The sequence below is a fragment of the Gossypium arboreum genome, chromosome 13, assembly GCF_025698485.1.
Source record: "Gossypium arboreum isolate Shixiya-1 chromosome 13, ASM2569848v2, whole genome shotgun sequence".
Classification (NCBI taxonomy): Eukaryota; Viridiplantae; Streptophyta; class Magnoliopsida; order Malvales; family Malvaceae; genus Gossypium; species Gossypium arboreum.
This window is the reverse complement of record NC_069082.1, coordinates 119438755-119461988: the sequence shown is the minus strand read 5'-3', so window position 1 is coordinate 119461988 and position 23234 is coordinate 119438755. Positions and strand designations below refer to the sequence as shown.

The 23234-nt window shown below is 34.4% G+C and overlaps 3 protein-coding genes across 6 annotated transcripts; 2 read left to right on the top strand and 1 right to left on the bottom strand.

Moving 5' to 3' along the window:
• The first annotated feature begins 3170 nt into the window (after positions 1-3170).
• LOC108463927 (protein EMBRYO SAC DEVELOPMENT ARREST 30-like) lies at positions 3171-14890 on the top strand. 2 transcript variants are annotated; one of them, XR_001868205.2, is made up of 12 exons: positions 3171-3611; positions 3723-3943; positions 4047-4137; positions 10413-10483; positions 10563-10651; positions 10733-10976; positions 11626-11738; positions 11942-12032; positions 12252-12380; positions 13140-13693; positions 14015-14503; positions 14639-14890. XR_001868205.2 is itself a non-coding variant. In XM_017763935.2 (11 exons), exons 2-11 carry the CDS (start codon positions 3779-3781, stop codon positions 14439-14441), a joined length of 1974 nt encoding a protein of 657 aa, XP_017619424.1. In that variant the 5' UTR covers positions 3171-3611; positions 3723-3778; the 3' UTR covers positions 14442-14890. The 2 variants fall into 2 exon arrangements, 1 of the variants encoding a protein (XP_017619424.1); XM_017763935.2 differs by having other exon boundaries at positions 14015-14890.
• Positions 14891-15319: 429 nt separating this feature from the next.
• On the top strand, positions 15320-17084 carry LOC108462618 (uncharacterized). Of its 3 annotated transcripts, none has more exons than XM_053024378.1 (2): positions 15320-15593; positions 16005-17084. In XM_053024378.1, exon 2 carries the CDS (start codon positions 16072-16074, stop codon positions 16873-16875), a length of 804 nt encoding a protein of 267 aa, XP_052880338.1. In that variant the 5' UTR covers positions 15320-15593; positions 16005-16071; the 3' UTR covers positions 16876-17084. The 3 variants fall into 3 exon arrangements, with proteins under 3 accessions (XP_052880338.1, XP_052880337.1, XP_052880336.1); XM_053024377.1 differs by having other exon boundaries at positions 15321-15496; XM_053024376.1 differs by having other exon boundaries at positions 15321-15558.
• A 469-nt stretch (positions 17085-17553) lies between these two features.
• On the bottom strand, positions 17554-20411 carry LOC108461523 (F-box/kelch-repeat protein At1g16250). Its single transcript, XM_017761387.2, has 4 exons — positions 20279-20411; positions 20106-20169; positions 18722-19297; positions 17554-18471 (listed from the first exon to the last, which is right to left on the bottom strand). Coding segments are annotated over exons 2-4 (1152 nt in total). The 5' UTR covers positions 20108-20169; positions 20279-20411; the 3' UTR covers positions 17554-17897.
• Positions 20412-23234: the final 2823 nt, after the last annotated feature.

Here is a 23234-nt window from a genome sequence, read left to right as displayed (position 1 = left end):
CAAATAAATCTTGAAATCTAGTACATTTAAGGTAGCCTTGTTGGAAAATCGGGTTTGAAAAACGCAACGGAAAATAGGTTTAAAGGAAAGTCAGAGTTTTAATTTTTTTTTTCCAAAAATAAGAACTTAGTTATGTTATCTAAAGTAATAAACACTTAATCAAAATCATACATTTATAATTTATCTAGGATGAACGTACGCTTTGACCGAGTAATATTCTCTATTATCCTCAAGCTCATGTTTGCCGAGTGTGGGCTTACTTCAAATCAAAAAATTTTTCACAAAATTATCAATGGGGTAATTTCGTAATTTCTCTAAACTTCTAGAATCAAATTATAAATAACAAGAATATCTCTAAAAATTTTCTGAAATAATTTCGTAATTTCTCTTGTAGGTGTGTTGAGAATGCCTAGACTTGCTTAATAGTAAGATAAAACATCAAATATAACCACTACGATAATGCTTAGCACAAAAAAAAAAAAAAGGGATGATCGTAGGAACAATAGAGAATTGAATGTGCAAACATTGCTAGCTAGTACTATCCCTATCAATTGGACATAGAGCATGTTAAGGTGAAATCAAAGTAGTGTGAATATGTACTATTCACATACTTTGAACCTTGGATCATCTTCACTAACCCACTTGATGGACCACCAATCCACCAATTGAATAGGCCTAAAGATCTCGACTTCATACAAGGTCTTGTTCCTCACCTTGAAAGAAACTATTAGGTTTAGTTCGATTCCATTGTTGAAGAGTTCCATGTCTCCTCACCCCCCTCCATTATGGATTCCTTGTCCAAGTGTGGGAAGTTTCTGTAAAACTGAACATCGATAATGACAATATAGAACGATTACAAAGTAATAAAAAAGAAAAATAAAACACACAGATTTTATGTTGAAACCCTTTTGAGAAAAACCACAGGCAGAGGAGAAGGAAATTCACTAGTGTTGAAAATCAAATGATATAAGAGAAATTCTGACTACATCTATTTAAAGGCTGAAAAACTCTATTCGAATCAATGTCAAATAGAAGAAGAGTAGTTCTATATTGATTCTACTTGTGCAATCAATGTCAAATAGAAAAAGAGTAGTTCTATACGGATTCTACTTGTGGTCGGCCTTAAGCCCACCACAGATCCTCTAATTTTACCACTATATTATTTTTTTAACAGGAATTTAAGTCATAACTCTAACAGTTCCATTAGTTTCTAACCTTTCATCATTCCTCAAGTAATTAACTGGCGCTTCATTGACTCAATTTCTTTTTAACAAGCCCATCGTATTTCCTCTTGCTTTGCTTTTTGTTTAGCCATCTTCTTTTATCTTAGAAGAGTATTCACTCTCTTTGTAATACCCACTACCCAGTATAAATACTATTCCACGTAATAAGTGCTACGTTCAATGTCAAGAGGTCAACTATGATCATTATTCTCTTTTCGGTCTACAATAAATTCTCTTAACAAATTTGTTTAGTTGATTTTTACGAAAATTTTCCTCTAAAAATATCCTAATCCCTATAATTTCAAACTCAATTTTAAATAGCATCATCCAATCAATATCGCAATACACATTAACAAATTAATCAAATACCCATCCAATTCTCGTAACACATACCATAATATATCTTCTAAGCTTGTAAATAAACTGTGCCATCTACTATAATGTCCAATAGTTTAAAACATTACAAAAGTATGGATGTGAGTCGGGTGAATTGATGTAGCTTTATCACCATCCACCTCTCATTTCCTTATTACAACCTACGCATAAAACTAAACAAATCCACGTGCTAAGTTTTCCTCTAAAATTAATGGTGCTTACATGATTCCTAATAATACTATAATTATAAATAAATCAATAATAAAAAGCATATAATAATTCGTAATTCCATTCCTAATGTTTAGTATAAACATTAATATTATTCACCATTCTCTTTTAGTTAAGCATTTTATTTTACTATTTACAAATCACTTTGATCGATTTCGATAATATGAAAACTTTATATGGAATTAAGGAATTGGTAGTAATTTTTCTTAACCTTATATAATTATTCACTATTATATCTCAATTAAGCATTTATATTTCTTTTATAAATTTTACTCATAAATTGATTTGTCCTTAATAAACAGTAATAGAAACCCCAATCGGATACACCAATGTTGGTATTGGTAATCAATAACAGTAATGATGACGTTAATTATCCTCACTCTCAGTGCACAAAGCCAAATGCTAACTCCCCAGTCTAAAATGCTATCCATGTAATATAATTATTTAAAGTAACACAATACTGATGTAAATTTGTATCCCATAATATTTTATCGATTTAATTGTTAAAAATTTCAATATAATTATACTTGTCATGTATGTAATTTTTTAATTAATTTGATTTTTTAATTAATTCAATATTTCTGTAATATCGATTTAAAATATTTTTTATTAATATTTATTAAACAATGGAAAGTCTTTTTACATAAAACAAATACATCAAATACAACGTGCATAATCTACCTAAATAGAATATAAAATATCATGATTAAATTGTTAAAATATTAATTATATAAAACTATACTAAATAGTGTAAAACTAAAATAATTTTATATCAATATACAAGTGAATATCTTTCCTAAAATAATTAATATCACTATTATCATTCTTCTGTTTTTTATCTCATTCAATTATATCCATCCAAAAACTAAAATGAAATATCCATTTAAAGATAGAATAAATCTCAATAGAATTTATTTATTTTAATATAATATTTAAAATTATATATAATCTCTTTTAACTTTAAAAAGAAGATAAACGTATTTTAGTGTGCTTGAACTTACATCTTTTGGACTTACAATAATACTAATATCAATTGAACTAAAATTTAACTCAGAATTTGAATGTCTAAAATTATATATAATCTCTTTTTAACTTTAAAATAATAGGATAAACATACTCTAATGCGCTTGAACTTATATTCTGAACTTACAATAATGGTAATACCAATCAAATAAAAATTTAACCAGTAAATTAGAGTAGAAAGTGAAGTGATCGAAATTTGGAAAATGTATTGAAGTAGGCACTATGCTTTTAACTTAGATCCAAATTCAGTCCAGCATAGAGTATCTACTTGACCCAGCCCAATTATTTAAATAAAAGTGAATTATAGTATTAGCTGTCTAAACGTGAATTAAGTGTTAGCTAAGTGGGTAAGTGTAATATAACTTAGTTTCAGTCATACACGCATTCACGAATTTACAATGAGAATTCTCCATCCTCTTTGAAACACTTTTTCTCTTAACCTCTCTTCATTCTTCTTCATGCATTCTCTCTTAGTAATTCTATGTTAAAATTCCTTCCATATTTCTCTGTTTGTCTTGTTGTGGGATTTTTTCCCTTGTGATTGCATCGGAGGGTGTTTAAAGTTTTGTGTTAAGTCAATTGGTTCCAATCCAGATTTGAACTCTACCCACTTCCCAATTCCCTGTTTTCCAGCCTAATAAATCAAGGGGGAAAATGAAAAAGAAGGTTCTAAATCTTTGATTCAAATCTGGGTTCTTCATGTTGTTTGGTGGTTTTCTAGAACTGGGTTCTCTTCACTGGGGGCTTGCTGCAACTTTCCAGGTAAAAAAGAAAAAAAAAAAGTCTTTTTTCATTATGTTTTATTTTACTTTGATTTGTTTTACTGTGGTTTTTTGGAATTTTAATGTATATATTTGGATTTTTGGATTGTAGGGAGAATTGGGTGTTAAATTCAACATCCAAGAAAGTAACTTTTTTAATGAGTTAAGATGGCGTTCAAATCTAAGATAAAATGGGTTGCATTATTTGTATTGACTCTATCTTTGGCATCGTTGGTTGCTCATCTTTCAATGACAAAGTTTTCAAGTATGAATTTAGTCCAGTATAGTGCAAAAGAGGCTTTAAGCCATGATTTTCCTAATACTGGATCACCAGTAAGTTATATATATTTTCGGATTTGAAGAACAAATGGTTTTTCTTCATCTGTTTGCTTGTATAATTTGTTTGTTGGTTTGATGCTGTTTATTTGTTTCTAAGTTGAAGACTAGAAGAAATAAGAGGCTATGGGGTGCTGTGAGGTCTCTGGAGTCTTTGCAACCACATGCAAACCCCAGAAGCAGCTATCCTGGTAAATGGTTTTGCTCAAACTACTTAATTATGTAGTTATGCTTTTATATTGCCCAAAAACCATAATGCTGAATGTCGGATAGGGGTACATGTTTGACATGAGTAAATTTTTGAAATTTTCATCACTTCTTCATGTATTTGGAGGGTTTTTGAAGGGTTATATCGCCTACAATGTCTGAAAATGTGTTGGACACAGTTGTTGGACACTGGCAAGATAGACATAATGTGTCCATGTATTCAAGAGGTTGTCAAATTTATATGTTTTTTTATAATGAAGTAATGATAGATTTATCTTTGTTGTCTAGGTGATGATAACAGGCTAACTAGATCTTGCACCGTTTTTTAATTTGGATAATATTTTTAGCTTTCTTAGTTATGATATACCCCTGATTTGACATCTTAATGAAAAGCCATGATCAGTAGAAGAAGCTGGACCCATGATTATCTAGGCAATTTCAAAAAGTTTAGAGCACTATTAAATTTTGAAATGGCATCGATAAATTGTAATGTTCATGTTGGTTGATTCCTATCTTGAAATCAATTGAGAAATAGATTTCATCATTTGGTTTGTGAGGACCGCTGAATGCTCCCATGACGTGGACTAACCACTAATGTTTTTGTATTTTTTTTTTCTCGTCATTGGCAATGGAACTCTTTTTCTTCCTTCACAGTTCTTGATGACTTAGGTGTATATGAGATTATTCATGTTCTTGTTTGAAGTGTAGAACTCTGCTGTTTCAAGAGTTGGGACTTAGGTTATACCAACATATCTACATCTTCAGCTTGTATAAGAAGTTTTGCTCTGATGATGATGATGAGAAATGTCCATTAGGTTTATATTTGTGTTTTTTAAGTCTAAGTTTGTGACAAAAGCAATATAGCAGTGGCAGGTAATTTAATGAGCTGCTGATAGTACAATTTTCTTTGTAATTTCCATGATCTATGTTACTGCAATTCCTCATTTTTCTTGAAGTTCTCATTCCTGGACATGAGTGTGGAGATATGATCCTCCTAATACATGAAAACTTAGAAAAACTTGACCATACTGTCAGATTTCAGTTTCCTAATTAAGGAATATTTGAGTGTATCAAATAGGATTCTGTAAATATTTTATCCCTAACTTTAAGGCTGTTTTTAGGTACAGCATCCCTAGAATTAGTATGTTTCCTAGTGTAAAGTTTCCTAAGTTAGGCTCACTATGTCTATAAATATTTATGTAATTTCTTGTGAAAAATATAATTGAAATAGCCTGTTTTTAACACAGTATCAGAGCTTTTTTAGCCCGATTTCTAGGATTTTTTTTTTCTTTGTCTGGCGATTTTTTCCTGATTCCAACCAGTCCTCAAGCCTCGTAAAATTTGTTCAAACGAAACATGACTGAAACTGTCAAGATCAAGAACACTGGGATGTCTCGAAGTTTCATGAACAACTTAAACCCAACAAGTGAGTTTCGAACATCCAAGTAGCCTACAAAGCTAAATGGGAAAAATTACAAGTGGTCTCAACTGGTTCAGACGTTCTTGAAGGGAAGAGGAAAACTGAGTCACTTACTTGGAACTGGACCTAAAGAAGGAGATCCTAAGTTTGATGCTTGGGATGAACAAGACTCTATGATAATGTCTTGGTTATGGAACTCTATGATGCCGTAAATCGGTGATACATGATTGTTTCTTAACACATCCAAAGAAATATGGGAAGTGTGAAACAGACTTATTCTAAAGCTCGAGATGCTGCTCAAATCTATGAAATCAAGACTAAGATTTCATCTACCAAGCAAGGAAGTCGATCAATCACGGAGTATTCCAATCATTGCAAAGTTTATGGCAAGAGATGGATCATTACCAATGCATTCAGATGAAGTGCAGAAAGATGCAGCACTCTGAAAAGGTTCGTTGAAAAGGATCGAATTTATGATTTTCTTGTTGGACTAAATGTTGAGTTTGATGCAAGAAGAGTTCAAGTACTTGGAAAAGAGGAACTACCATCACTAAATGAGACAATTGCAATTGTTCGTGTTAAGGAAGGAAGAAGAGGAGTTATGGTTGAGAACAGTCAAGTGAATAGTTCAGCCTTGGTTACAAAAGCTGTAAGTGAGAGGAGATTTGGCCTGGAGCAGCCAAATAGTGAAGATAATAGACAGACAGAACGTACAAAGCCTATTAACAAGGATTCCGTATGGTGCACCTAGTGTAAAAAGGCCCGTCACACTAAAGAAAGATGCTGGAAACTCCATGGGAAGCCACAAACAAATAAAAATTTTTTAGAAAAAGGTGGACAACCAAAGGGACAAGGACGAGCATATATAGCAAGACAATTTGGATGGAAAAATAATTCTCGTGAATCACCGTTGAATTCAATAAAGAAGAAATTGAGAAATTAAAAATTGTTGGGATCATTGGAAAAACTTCTTCAACAGTACTTGTAGTTTGGCTTTTTCGTATATCCTCTTCTCAAGATTCTAAAGTCTCGATACTATCACCAAAAGTTCTTGGGTCATTGACTCAGAGCTACGGACCACATGACCCACTCCTCACAAAAATTTGTTTCATATACACCTTGCCCTAGTAGTAGAAAAATAACAAGAGTCGATGGTTCTGTGATCACAAGTGGCTGGTCGGGTGATATTGTTATAAACAAAACCCTTACTCTTAAAATGTCCTTCATGTTCCAAAACTATTTACCAATCTTTTATTCATTCAAAGAATTTCCAAAGACTCTTAACTCAGAAGTGGTTTTCTATCACAATCGATGTCTTTTTCAGAATGTATACGAGGAGGATTATTGGACATGCTAAGGAAGTAAATGGCCTATACTATCTTGAAGAATCCAAAGGAGAAGTTAGTGCTCAATTCCTCACCTTCATCTTTCATATCCGAATCTATTAAAACCAATCAAGACCAAATTTGGCTCTATCACCTTCGCCTTGGTCATCCATTGTTTAGAGTCCTTAAAATTATGTTTCCTTCATTGTTCAAAGGATTGGCTGTTGAAAAATTTCATTGTGATATCTGTGAACTTGCAAAACATAGACGTACCTCTTTTCCAGTAAGCAATAAAAGAACTTTCACTCATTTTACTATTATTCATGGTGATGTTTGGGGGCCATCCACTATTTCAAATATTTCTGGGGCTCGGTGGTTTGTATCCTTTATTGATGATTGTACTCGTGTGTCTTGGATATTTCTTTTAAAACAAAAATCTGATGTAAGGTCTATCTTTTCAACCTTTTACAACATGATCAAAACACAATTTGGAGCTGAAATGAAAAGGTTTAGGTCAGACAATGCCAAGGATTATTTCAATCAATTTCTCTCAACATATTTCCAGGAAAGAGGCATTATACATGAGTCATCTTGTGTTAGTATACCCCAACAAAATGGTGTTGCCGAAAGAAAGAATGGTCACATTTTAGCTATTACAAGAGCCCTTTTGTTCCAAAAAAATGTCCCTAAACAATATTGGGGGAGGTCGTTTTAATGCTACTCATTTGATAAATAAATTGCCTACAAAAGTCCTTGAATCTCAAAGTCCTATGCAAGTTCTAGCAAAATTCTTTCCTGATTTCAATACTTCAAGTAACCTTACTCCCAAAATATTTGGCTGTGTTGCTTTTGTACATGTTCATTCTCAAAATAGAGGAAAATTTGATCCACGAGCTATCAAGTGTGTCTTTCTTGGTTATTCTTCCACTCAAAAGGGGTACAAATGCTATCATCCAGCCACAAAATTTTTTTTTGTAACAGCAGATGTTACTTTTGCAGAACAAGAGAATTTCTTTACTCGTCCTTATCTTCAGGGGGAGATCTTATTCATAGAAGATAAGGACAAAGAATTCTTTCTTCTTGACATTCCAGCTCCTGTCCAGCAACAAAACACCCACATTTCAGCTCCTGTCCAGCAGCAAAACACTCACATTCCAGCTCCTGTCCAGCAACCAAACACTCCAACTCAGTCCTTGCCTACTAACCAACCTGCCTGACTTGAAACAATGGCCCCTATACAACCTGAAACAGAGCCTAATACACCCAAATCACCCAGAGGAATTCAGACACTACTTGTCCTTTCTTGGTTTACTCAAGGAAGAAGGCACCTGCAAGTTCAATCATCTTCTTCTCCTATACGACCGAGGTAATTGCTGAACTTACTCAAATTCTAATATTGCAAATTTAGATGATTTTCCCATTGCTATTAGAAAGGGACTAGAACCTGTACAAAACATCCCTTGTACCTATTCATGTCTTACAAAAACTTGTCCCATAACCACAAAACCTTTCTTACCACTTAAATTCTATCTCCATTCCCAAAGCTGTATCCGAGGCATTAGAAGATGAGAATTGGAAAATGCCATGAAAGTTGAAATGGAAGCTTTTGAAAAAATAAGACATGGGACTTAGTGCAATTACCGAGAGGAAAGAAACCAAGGGATGTTGCTTGGGTGTACACAAGTGAAATATAAGTCGATGGTTCTTTGGAGAGGTACAAAGCAAGATTGGTTGCTAAAGGGTACACTCAAATGTATGGAATAGACTACCTTGAGACATTTGCCCTCTAGCAAAGATGAACATCAGAAGAGTGTTGTTGTCACTAGCTGCCAACCGAGGCTGGAAATTACAGCAATTTGACATCAAAAATGCCTTTTTACACGGTGATCTTGAGGAGGAAGTCTATATGGATGTTCCTCCGTGATTCGGTCCAAATACAGATGATAGTTTGCGACTAAAAAGGCTTTGTACGGACTAAAACAGTCCCCGAGGGCTTGGTTTGGAAGATTTACCAAAGTAATGCTCAAGTTGGGGTATAAACAGAGTCAAGGAGCTCACACTCTATTTGTAAAACACTCATCTTCAGGGGGAGTGACTGCTTTATTAGTCTATATTGATGACATTATAGTGACTGGTGATGATCTAGAAGGAATGGAGAATTTAAAGAAATGCCTAGTAAAAGAATTTGAAGTCAAAGAGCTCGGTAAGTTAAAATATTTCCTTGGTATTGAAGTGGCACACTCTCGGAAGGAATATTCATATCTCAAAGAAAAATACATAGTTGATTTGTTGACGAGAGCGGGCAAGTTGGGCTGTCAACCAACAGAGACACCCATAGAGGTGAACCACAGACTTGGAAATGCACTAGAAGATGCAGCAGTTGATAAAAGGTCATATCAAAGACTTGTGGGAAGCTCATTTACTTGTCTCATACCGCACCAGATATTGCCTATGCAGAGGTGTTGTAAGTCGGTTTATGCACAATCCCAAAGAATCACATCTTAGAGCCAGATATCGATTCTACAAGATCGAAAGGGCACACTAGGCAAAGGAATCCTATTTAAAAAGGGGAAAAATTTAATCCTTGAAGCCTATACTGATGCAGATTATGCAGGATCTATGGTTGATAGAAGATCAACCTTGGGCTATTGTACTTTCCTAGGAGGCAACCTTGTGACTTGGAGGAGTAAAAAACAAAATGTTGTGGCTAGATCTAGTGCAGAAGCTGAATTTAGGGCGATGGCTCTTGGAGTTTGTGAGTTGTTATGGCAAAAAATTATTTTGGAAGATTTGAAGATCGAGTGGGAAGGTCCAATGAAATTGTATTGCGATAATAAGTCTGCTATCAATATTGCACATAATCCAGTTCAACATGATCGAACGAAGCACGTTGAGGTTGACAGACATTTTATAAAGGAAAAACTAGACAGTGGCTTAATTTGCACTCCATTTGTGTCCACTGATGGTCAACTAGCAGACATACTTACCAAAGGATTGTCTGGGAAGTTGTTTCAGAAATTAGTAAGCAAGCTGAGAATGGATGATATCCACTTCCCAGCTTGAGGGGGAGTGTCAGATTTCAGTTTCCTAATTAAGGAATATTTGAGTGTATCAAATAGGATTCTGTAAATATTTTATCCCTAACTTTAAGGCTGTTTTTAGGTACAGCATCCCTAGAATTAGTATGTTTCCTAGTGTAAAGTTTCCTAAATTAGGCTCACTATGTCTATAAATATTTATGTAATTTCTTGTGAAAAATATAATTGAAATAGCCTGTTTTTAACACATACCTGTATCCAACATCTACAATCGAATCCAAGTAACATAGTTTATGATAACTCTTAATAATATTTTTACTACATAAGTTTGATCAGAATTGCAATATTCTGTTCACTTTCCAATTAAATAAAACTGCTACTTCTTGTTTGGCTGTCCTTGTTGCTTGATAATTGAATATCTTCAAAATAATTCTTTTAATCTGTTGATTAGTAAATAATCATCTCTCCTTTAACAGTTCCAGATGAAAACACTAATGGTTTCATCTATGCAAAAATATTTGGTGGATTCGAGAAGATAAGATCTTCGGTATGACCTATTAGATGCACTAAATTATCTTTTTACTTTTTTTTATTGGCCGTTTGTAACATATTTGTTAAATTTCTAGATCTGTGATCTTGTCACCATATCCAGGCTTCTAAATGCTACTCTTGTAATTCCAGAGATACAACAAAGTACCCGCTCAAAAGGTGTCAGGTATAGTTGCTTATTGTATTTGTTATAAATTGATTTTCAGGCCCTGTATGATATGTTCTTACCTGATTCATTGTTATACAGTTACAAATTCAAGAGTTTTTCCTATCTTTACGATGAGGAGCAGTTTATCATGTTGCTTAAAAATGACGTCAATATTGTAAAAAGCTTGCCTGAGAATTTAAAGGCCGCAAGACGAAGGAGTGAGTTCCCTACTTTCAAGCCCAAAAATTCTGCTTCTCCAAATTTTTATGTCAAAGAAGTTTTGCCAAACTTAAAGAAAGCAAAGGTTGTTGGGTTGATTGTTACTGATGGAGAGTGCCTGAAGGTAGTTCAAAGTCCTATAATTGTACTTTTCTTTTCTCGAGAAACGTTTGAAGTTAATTTTTGCTAGCAGTTTGCTGGTGCAATATAGGTTTTTGACTGATAGTAAAATTTTATGCTTCTTTGTGTAATTTCCGTGCTTGAGTCTTAGAGGCGATTGCATGTCTGTCTCAAGTGCAAAAAAAGTCCTCAATCTATAAGCATGTAAACCGTGCTTCATGGTTTTTATGTTAGGAAAGGGAAATATACCACACCTCACAGGTGAATGTTATGCATCTGTTTCTATTTATTGTTTGACTTAGTGTTGGATTTTGACAAACTTGTTTGACTGGAGCTAGAATCTGGTGGTGTTTTGGGTTAGAGAGAGGTAACTGCGAAAGGGAAGAAAGAGGAAGATGTTGGGTGTTTTCATTTTAAATGAACAGTAAATGCCAGAAATTGATTTTCTCTAAGACCTTCCAAACAACGGAGAACAATATTTTTTTCATGAATCTCTCTTTTAGGATTTTTTTAGAAAAATTTCTAGAAGTTATTTGCAGTGAATTAAACTGAGCCTGATTGAAAATAGTTTAGTGTTTCTTGTGATAGCATACTTTTAACTCAATGTCAAACTATAAGATTAAATATTAAAGTAGTAACCATGTGTCTTTCAGTCAATTCTTCCACCTAGTATGTCCGAGTTTCAGAGGCTTAGATGCAGGGTTGCTTTTCATGCACTCCAGTTTCGTCCTGAAATTCAGATCCTTGGCCTCCGGATGGTTGAGAGGTATAATTTCCTTTTGCCTTTCTCCTGAAGTCTTAAGTCATTGAAGTGCAAGTAAAATATATGAAAGTAATCCAATGCTCAATCAAGATTTATCCGATTCTTTGTGCTACATATCATCTTTATGTAATGCATCTGCAACTATACTTGCACAAGTATCATATGCCTACTTTTGGATGGATCAGAGCTTTCTAATCTTCTTGCAGGCTACGAGCATCGGGACAGCCTTTCCTAGCATATCATCCAGGTTTAGTAAGAGACACCTTGGCGTATCATGGCTGTGCTGAACTTTTCGAGGTCAGCTGTTTATGTCTTTTCTTTCCCGTATCCATGTCTACCCTACATTCCATCTTTTCATTAACTGCCCTGAAGCCTATGTCAAATTCGGCGTTTGATGTTCTTTTGAAGTATATTGCAAATTTAACAAAAAAAATAATCGAAGGACTTCAATTCTCATGTTTGTCCAGTTCTATGTATTTTTCTTTACTTCATCCAAGTATTTGGTGCTACTTGTAGGATGTTCATACGGAACTTATACAATACCGAAGGGCACAGTTGATCAAGCAAGGAATCATTAATGATGAACTAAGCGTTGACTCACACTCGCGAAGAGAAAATGGTTCATGTCCTCTCATGCCTGAAGAGGTATGTTACAAATAGAATTCACTGTTGCAGACTGAGGTTGTGCCTGATACATGTTATTCGTGTAGGATCCTTTGATAATCCCAGCAATTTCCTTGTTGCAATCAGTTGATTGAAATTTATCTATCGAAGTTTATATGTCCAAATTTTAAGCTTTTACAACTTTCTGACCTCTAATTATGGGGTTGGATTCTCAAGTATGCTTTTATTGGTTCTGAATTCTATTTTGTTTGGGAAAGAACAGTGAGGCACTCAGCCAGCCATTAAGAAATTTTATTAGTATTAGCCAATCTGAGCTAGCAATGTTGAAAATGAGAAAAATGGCTTTTGTAAAGTGAAAGACTAATTGATTGTAATTTTAAGCTTTATTAGCATATATATACAGCCTTGGAATCGCCTACTCGGTCATCATAAAAGTAACTCGGGAGACAATGAGGAATACAATGGAGAGAAAACAGGATCAAAAGAGTTGGGAAAAAGAGTGAGAAAACCAGCAGGGCAGAAATAAAGTACCAGCAGATGCGGAAAACTTAGTTGATTCCACTGATCCAGTGCTGTTGTAACATTACCAAACTATAGTATTTATGATTATGATACATATTACCTTAATGAAAATGCAAAATCCACTCTAACCCTTTTAAACATATAGCCTAATAAGTATTTGAGATAATCCTCCGTCAAGAAGACATTAAGGATGTTTTAATGACAACATAATGGATTGTTGTGCTTCTCTTATATTCGCTTATTTCCTGATTTTTTCAGGTTGGGCTTCTTCTTCGTGCATTGGGTTATCCTTCTAAAACAATTATCTACCTGGCAGGATCTAAAACTTTTGGAGGTCAACGTCTTCTGATCCCTCTACGTGCATTGTTTGGGAACCTAGTAGATCGCACTACATTGTGCAGCAAAACAGAGTTGTCAGACTTAGTCGGTCCTGAAGCACCTCTGCCTGCTGATATTTTCCGACTACCTCTTCCAAAAAGTGAACAGCAACTTATAGACCAGTGGAAAAAGGCTGGTCCACGGCCCCGGCCTCTTCCTCCACCTCCTGATAGGCCCATATACCAACATGAAAAAGAAGGTTGGTATGCTTGGATTCTGGAGAAGGACAAAGAACCAGACCCTTCACCTATGGAACATAGGATGCAAGCGCACAGGTTAATTTGGGATGCCCTAGATTATATCGTCTCTGTGGAAGCAGATGCTTTTTTTCCTGGTTTTAACAACGATGGTAGTGGATGGCCAGATTTCTCAGGCTTGGTTATAGGACAGAGGTTATACGAGAGGGCTTCTTCTAGGACATACCGACCAGATAGGTCTATATGCAGAAAATGCTGCTCTTTTTATATATATTTACATGCTATTCAACTTCTTCTCTGGAATTCTGTAGATCGTTGTCATAATATTCGCATATTTGGGAGGAATCTATAAGTTTTATCTATTCTTGAGATCATGTAGTTAATTAGCATCTTTAAACAAAGTGATAAACTTCCTTTCATGGCAATCTTGTTTTTCTCCCCCTTACCTGCTAGTTGGTTAGTTTGCCTGCCACCAGATTCTAGCTAAGTTTCTTTGAATAAAAATTAGTTCATCTTTATATTTATGTTTGACACCATCTGCTTCATTTCTTCAAATAGGAAAACTATTGCTGCACTTTTCAACATTACGCGTGATGATCTGTACCATCCGAAGCCTGATTGGATGTTATCGGTTAAGGAACATCTCAACAGAAGTTTGAGTGAAGATGGCTTCTTCAGGCAATCCCTGTTGTCGAAGCCTAACTCTTTTCTGTCTCATCCGCTTCCCGAATGCTCTTGCAGAATCCCTTCTGTTGAAACCACGAAACAAATAAAAGGCAAAGATGGCAGAATTGTTTTGGGAGGTGAAGAGGAGTGCCCCAAATGGATGGAGTTGGCTAGGGCTGAAGGGGCTAGAAACGACGACATGGAATCAGCAGAAGATGATAATGACACGGTTGAACAGCTAGAACCCGATGCAGTTGATGCCACAAGTAGCTTAACATCGCTGATTGATCATGATGAAGAATGGGATCCAAATGACTAACTGGTCACAGGAGATGATACAAACTCCTCCCTACGTCATCAAAGGACTGAATTCAGTTTCCGGTTAGTTGTTCTGCAATGAAACTTTTCATGTCACAAGGGTAGCAGCCATTCTTTTATTTCACAGCTTTTGAGATAAAATAAGCAGTCAATTACTTTTGTCTTCATTGAGTAGATTCATTCAATCAAATTCTCCAGGCACAAAGAAAAACCAGAGAGTTATTTTATATGGTTTATACGAACAGTGGAAAGAATTACAGCCTTCAGCATTAAAATTGCCCTTCTTATTTGTCTCCATGGGAGAGAAACTGAGACTCTGCTGTAAATCTGAGGTTCTGCAATTTTTTTTTTTACCGTTACATGTGTAAATTTGCATAGAGAAAGGATTTCAATGACAGTTTTTGTAATAGACCATTCTGGTATCATGTGATTTATTCGATTATTTTTTTATTTCTTTGCTTCTATTTTTTTGGATAAGTATTTTGTTTATTTATAAAAAAAAATGAAGCAGGATGACCCTCTAAAATTTCTACTTGGTGCAACATGTAACCTTTCCAAAAGAAAGAACTTCAAATCTATGATTATTATTATTGCATGGTGATAGAAGGCAAAATATTGTTAGAGATGATGGATGTGTTCAACCATCTTGTTAAATATAATAATTTATGGTTGCACGCAAAATTTAGAGTTAAAATTGAATCAAATAAAAATGAAAAATTTAATCGTATAATTACAATAAAATAAAAATGTTATTAGATTATGTAGTTTAAGATTTCTTAACATTTCTTGAACATATATCTTCAAAATTGATGGACCAAGTCTAATAAATATTACTAATATGTAAATAAGAATAGAATGTGGTGGAAAATATTATATAAATTGGAAAAGAATAGAATAGAATAAGCTGGAAAAGCGACCCGACAAAGCAGCTACGCAACAAGTGAGAGGAGAATGGCAGAGAAGGTTGGACCGCGTGGCGTTTTGCAGTGTAACATTCAGACTCACCCTCCATCTTCCTCGCTTCCCAATCACTGCCCGTCCTTTTTGCTATATAAAGTAACTCACCCTTTCCATTTTGTTTACACACTCTTACACCATTTCCATCTGCAAAATCAGAGGTTTTTTTTTTTTTTTGCTTAAGTTGCACGTACCTGTGAGTTTAGATTCCATGCTGTTTATTTTGGTTTTGCATGTTTCAAGATTAGTTTTTTCTTTTGCACCCATTTCTCTCTTCTTAATGCTTGTTAATACAAAAGTTTGATTTTTGTTGATTCTTGGTGTTTTGATATGTTTATTTTGGTTTTGGATGTTTCATGAACAGTTATATATATTTCCTTTGCATTGGCCTAGCAACCGTTTCTTGTCTTCTTTGTTCTGACAATAATCAATATGTTTCCTTTTCTTGCAATGGTAGTTGAAGTATGAGCTTTGGATCTCAAAAGCTCATCATAAGGGATTCCTAGAGTTTGAGATGAGATTGTTGCAGTACTCTTTATTGAGGTTGGAACAATCATATATCTTATATCCCAAGTTTCTACTTACATTTTGGTCTTATTTTGTTTAGAAAAGCGGGAAAGGTTGGGAGTTGGAGTTGGAAGGAAAAATTGCATTTCTAAGTGGAGACGAAGAATATGGAGCCGAGCGGTGAGAATGAAGAGAAGGCGAAATCGGTAGAGACAGAAGAGAAGAAGGTCGAGGACAAAGAAGAGGAGAAGGAGAAGGAGAAGGATAAAGAGGTTAAGGAAAAAGAAGAGAAGGAGAAGGAAAAGAAAAAGGATAAAGAGGTTAAGGGAGACGAAGAGAAAGAGAAAGAGAAAGAAAAGAAAAAGAAGAAGAAGAAAGACAAAGATGGGAAAGAGAAAGAGAAAAAGAAAAAGAAGAAAAAGGATAAAGAGGTAGAAGAAGGTGAAGAAGGAAAATCCGAAGAGAAAAAAAAGAAGAAGAGGAGAAAGAAGAAGAAGAATAAAGGTTCTTCTTCCTCATCGTCGTCATCGTCGTCATCGTCATCTTCTTCTTCCTCGTCATCATCTTCATCTTCTTCGTCGTCTTCTGACTCGGATTCAGATAAGAAAAAGAAAAGAAAAGAGAAAAAGAAAAAGAAGCAAGAGAAGGAAGACGATAAAGAGCTGAAAGAAGATGAACACAAAGAGAAGAAAGATGACGAGACAAAAGAGAAAAAGAAGAAAAAGAAGAAGGATAAAGATCATGAAGAAGGTGAGGGAAAAGGCAAAGTCAAAGATCTTAGCAAGCTAAATCAAATGCTAGAGAGAACTAATAAGAGATTAGAAATCCTTATTGCAAGAAAGGCCGACATCGAAATGCGGATTAAAGAAGCCGAGGAGAAAAAGTGCAGTGAAGCTGTTGCTGCTGCAGCTGCAGCCACAGCCACAGCCAAAGCTGCAGTCGAGGAACAGATCACCGAAGCCACACTCTGAGTAAGTATCAATACGAACCGGCTCCGACAAACCAATATGCTATAGACGTATTCCATTTCAAACATTAACATATAGTAATGAATTGTGTAGCATACGTCCATTAAGGTGAAAAAAAAAAAGTTAGCTACAAATTTACAGAAAACTATTTGTAGCAGTCCAAAATTACTTGAATAAGATAATAATGTGATTTTGAGTTACCATTGGTGATACTTGATGCTATCATGTTGACATATTATACAATTGTTAGACATGTTCTCAGTATGGTTAATGATCAGTTCATGTCTGAGATACACAACAGAAAATTGAAGTTCAATCATAGTTTAGTCACAAGTGGTAAGTGTAATGTTCATTAACAAGTTAGGACGAATTTTAAATACTTATCTGTCCAAACTAATCCATGTGTGGATTAGAACAAACATTACCTGCATTAGCTGACCAGACAGCTCAGAACAAGCAACTGCACCTACATTTCATAAGTTCCACAAGTTGTTCATGGCAACCATAACACAAGCTTTGGGGGCTATGAAAAAACAGGATTACAGGTTCTGCAAGCCATATCCAACACTCATCCTGAGTCCGGATTAGAACAAGCATTACCTGCATTATAAGATTTGGGGGCTATGAATAACAGGATTACTTACAAGTTCTGCAAGCACTGTTCAACAGCAAATTTGAAAATTTTGAGAATTACAGACATGATTATTACATATATGAAGAACAAAGGGTACAAAGAGGTAAATTGTAGTCAACTTCCATGATTTCTCTTGAAATAACATATCCAACTAATAACATGAACAGATCTAGACAAACTTCTGCCGTGCTATGTACTGTGATGGTAATTGGTTACTCGAGATAAACCCGAGGGTTCTAATTCGCTCTGGGACTCATGTGACTCCAGGTTTGCCATCGAGAGATATGAGCTGCCGCTGCATGTGAATTTGCATTTCAGTATTGCTGCACTATGGTTAAGGGTGCTTGGTTCTGGAGAGTACATGAGAAAATAATTTTTTCTTCTTTCTGAATCAAGGAGTGTATTTTTCCTCCATGGAGGCACAGCCTAGGATCGAACCACCAGCTGGACTACACATTGGCCGGATTTCCCTCCAGTTTAATGGCCTCCGTAACGGATCACAAACTCTCACCCCAGCTAACCTCACCACATCAAACCTCCCAGCCCCTGAATCTTCCCACTTGAGAACCTTTCCTCCAAGAACATATAATTCATGTCTTAGTGCAGCAAAACCGTAACCAAAGGCCTCAAGTTCTCGAGAGTGATCAGGAAGATGAACCGGAGGAACAGCACCAACATTGTACCACTCTCCTCTTAAAGAATCTCTAGTTTTAACTAAGCTCTCCCCCCAATCCACCACGGTATAAACTTGATCATCCCCCATCACTTGAACTGCAAATTGCATTGCCCTCGAAAAAGGCCATATGTCATTGACTGTGCACCATGTTTTATTTGATGGATCGAAAATTTCGGATGGGTTCTGCTCTGCCAAGCCTACCTGGTCACTCAAAACATGAAATTTGCCTTTATATGATATACCTAGGCAGTCCATTTGTGGGTTCGGCATTTCTGGCATATCCTCCCACCTGCAACTACCATTTAAGTCATAAACCAAGCCAAAGGAATTTTGCAAATAAAAGAAAAGCATACATAGGTTATAGATTAAAAAGGTAAGAAATATGATTCGGACACATTTTCAAACAATTAAAAAATCCACCGGATGTCATCAATGATGCACCAGATGCAAGTAGTAGAGAATTACAGTTACACTTAGATGTTTTATCAACCTTCTAATATTAAACAATAACATATCATCCTTGAAAAAATGGAGCTTACCGATCACTTAGCGGATCATAAACTTCAGCAAGAGAAAGCCCTCGGGGATAAGATAAGTTGCGCCCACCAGCGACATAAACTTTCCCTGACATAACACAGCATGCAAAGTGAGATCTTGGTGTTTGCATACTCGATAATCTGGTCCACTGTTTCTTATAAGGATCAAACTGTATAACAGCATTTGTTATCACAGGGGTTTGACGCGGATAAGCAGTATCACGTGGAGCATGGGAGCCACCGATCACAAGGAGCCTATTGTGGACACACACACATGAAAATCCAAAATGCTGTAAGCCATCATGGTCAGTTGGAATCTTTGGCAAAGGATGCCATCTATCGGCTTCACGATCATAGGCAATCCATTGATTGTTGGAACGTTCGGTCACAACAAATAACCAATCCCCACACCATCCTTGGTTAGCTTTATAATTCGCATACTCGGGGCTGCGAACCAAATCTTTCCACCTGTTTGAGACAGATTCAAGCGCCCCATGGTAACCATGTGACAACCTGGCTAGACATCTCAAAGCCAAATCATCCGGCAATCCAGGAAGAAGAGCTTCTTGAGCAGATTCCCTAAAGTGAAATGCAACAGTTAACAAGCTTAACAAAACTTCGAAAACCACTTTAGCAAATATGAAAAAAGATAAGAAATTAACAGTGCACAAAAATGAAGACCATCAGTTTTCTCGCCTTTTTGGGGAAATTGGTAAGGGTTGATGCCTTAAAATTTGCAGGTCATTAAACTGTCAAAGTTGTGATAAACTATATAAATATCAGAGGACGCACATTCAAAGTCCCTAATCAATCCTTTTACAATTTGCAAGCTCCCTATAGTCTTGACATTTGCTTACAACCAAAAGTCACCAACAGCGGAGTTTAAAGTTTCCGGCAATAAGGGTTAGACGGTTCACGCATATGCCTAAAGACATATATAAATAATATACAGCACACACGAAACACAATAGAAAATGATACAAACAATGAGCTTCATCAACAACAAAAGAAAAATGTGCCTACGTCCCAATAGAAGCCAGCAGCAGCGCACCTGGGCATGAAGCTTCTACAAAGATTCCAATACACTTAATGAGTTACATAAAGCATCTTGAGCCAGGACAGTCACGTGACACTTACACAACCATTCATACATTGTTAATTACTTTAGGCTTTTCCTCTTCGGTTTTTGCTATTTTTATTATCTCCATTGAAAATATACCTTCCTTAACAAGTTCCCTGAGCAATTATTTCTATAGCATAATTCGAAAATTAACAAAATAAATAAATAATGAAGGTAAGTAACAAACGAACAAACTTCAATTGAAAATTAAAAAAACAAAAACAAAAAACCCAAGCTCATATTTGTAATAGAAGCAATATGACTTACATGCTTCAGAAAGCCGATCGACATAAACCTTAAAGACTAGAAAGGTGAACTTGGAATTAACCACCTGCAAAACAAAAATTAATAATAATTTGATTAATGAACAACAAAGGAAAGTAGGTTTTTCTGAGTAATGGGTACTGAAGAATTTTGGGATTGTATTTGAATTTTTTTACCTTTTGGATCAAAACTGCTGAATTTGAAGAGAGGGAGAAAGAAATGACTTTGGATGATAAAAAGTAGTGTATTTTTAAAAGAGGAAGAAAGCAAAATGAAAGAGAAATTAGAAGGACAAGGAAATAAATGGAAACTTGGACGTGGCACTGCCTTTTATGTCTTTACATTAGAATTTTGGATCTTTGTCTTAGGGTCCACTACTATAATATGCTTGCTTGGGCCTCCACCTCCTAGGGAAATATTTCCAAAACTTGTCCTCCATCCTTTAATATTTTATTGGGTAGAGACAATAAATTTCGTTTTATTTTACCCACTTAATTATTATTACAATATTTCATAATTATATATTTTAGTCATGGATTTTTTTTTATTGGTCTAATAATAAACTTAACCGTCTAATGTTTATATATTTTATCAATTTAACTCTAAATTTTTAAAAATTCAACAAACGTAACCTTTAATGTTTATAAGATTTTTATTTTAGTCCTAATTATAAAAATTATAAAAATTTTAAAATTTTAAAAAGTAAACACAAAAATATTTTTAAGATTTTTTTACTCAAAATAACTTTAAACCATATCTTTCACTTTTGTATTTTTTTATTTTATTTTTTCTTTCAATTAACAAAGTTAGAAATATCAAATGACATGACCTTGACTTACGGTCTCTTTCCAATACTTGAGCTAGGAAAGATAAAACACGAGACTAAAGAGCCTAAAACTAGTACTATATCTATAGCAAATAATAAGGTCGTCGAGTCGGTGTCATCAACTTAACCAATTTTATAAGTTTATAAATTTATTAATTTTGAGCTTCTTTTTGTTTTAATTAGGAATTTGAAATGAACAAGGTAGTAAAAGAAAAAAAAGGACTAAATCAAAAGAGATTGAATAAAAATAGCTTTAATTTATAGGTTTTTGTATGTTTGGTTGAGTAGAAAATAAGCATGGTTGATAAGAAAAAGTAAATATAAATTTTAAAATTTTAAAAAAGTAAATGTACAAAATTTTTAAGATTTTTAAATATATTTTATAATTTTTAGAATTAAAACTAAAATGAAAAATTTTGAAAACATTGAAAGCTAAATTTATTATTAGGCCAATAAAAAAAGCCCATGTTAGACTTCCTTTATTAAGTTAACAACAAAAGTGACTAACATATTTAATTTCAAAAAGTTAAGTGACTAAAAAGAAAAAATTAATAGTTAAGTGATCAAAATAGAAAAAATAAATAATTAGATGATTATTCTTATGCTTTACCCAATTTTATTCTGACCAAAAATTTATGTTTAAATCTTATGTTCATATCAATTTTGAAAAACCTTTATCATTATTCTTTATTAAAAATTGACATTTTATTTATGATTAAAATGTTAAAGAAGCCCTAAACTTTTTAAAATAAAAGTAAGGCTTAATAGTAAAAGAGGCTCTCAACAAAAAAAAAATAATAATTAAATTTTTATGAAAATTTTGTATCAAATTGAATCCTTGTAACTGAAAAAATAATCAACAAGGTCATTGGTTAATTTTGATATTTTTATTGTGACATTTTATTGATGTGATTAATGAATCAAATAAATAGTGACAAGTCATGTGAATTGCATATTGTCACATCAATAAATCTTTTAAAATTAAATATATATTTTAAAATATTTAAAGCAACATATTTAAAATGAATTTGCACAATTTGTTATCCAAGTTTATCTTAAACTTGTTGTTTAAATAACTACTAAAAACTTAAGAAAAAGTATGGAAAATTATTAATAGTTATAAGAAATTATTAAAAGTACTAAACTTAAGAAAAGTATGAAAAATTATTAACAATTATAAGAAATTATTAAAAGTACTAAAAATTAGTAAAAGTATTTAAAATTATTATAACATCACATCGGAATGAATGTGGATAAGTTATTATCCACTTCAAATGCACGTAGACAATATCTAAATTTATTTTAGATGTGATTCACTGACTCTTTAAATAATTACTAAAAAATTATGAAAATTACTAAAATTTTAAATATATTTTATATTTAAAATTATTAAAACATTAAATTTTAGTTAATTACTAAAAAGTTCCAATTTATTTATAGAATAATTATGGAAAATTATTAAAAATTATGTAACACCCCTAACCCGTATCCATCGCCAGAATAAGGTTACAGAGTATTACTAGACTTATCACTTAAACAATCATACATTTCATATTCATTTCTCATAATCAAACACAAGTCATTCAAATTTAGTCATATAGTTCTTAACACGAATTCTCAAGGCCAAAAACAAACATTAGAAGTGATTCGGGACTAAACTGAGTACTTAATAGATTTTTAGAAAAACATGGAAAATTTTCAAAGTGTAAGGGACACATGCCCGTGTGACCAGGCCGTTTCTCTCACACGGCAAGAGACACATGCTCGTGTGGCCAAGCCATGTCTCTCACACAGCCAAGAGACACGCTCGTGTCACATGCCGTGTGGACATTCGTTATGGGCTCACATGTCTGACCCCGTGTAACTCACTGACTTGGGCCACATGGCCAGACCAGACGCTCGTGTGCCAAGCTGTGTACCCTTCAAAATGGCCTCACACGACCGTGTGCCAGGCCATGTGCTAAGCCGTGTGAAAACTGGAGGGTATACAGACTTGTGCCATACGGCCAAGCCACACGTCCGTGTGCTAGACTGTGTGAAGCTACTGACTTGGTTTCTAAATAAGTATCAGGGGACACACGGCCGTGTCACCTGACCATGTGTCACACATGGCTGAGACACACACCCGTGTCTCTGTCCGTGTGGATAAAAATCAGCTATTTTCCAAGCATTATTTCTCACCCAATGTGGTACCAACCTACACATACCAAATAGCATATGACCATATCATGAATAGGCATTCAAACCAATCACAACAAAGTCTATATTATGTAATTTCATTACCAACAATCCTAAGCTCTTAGGCA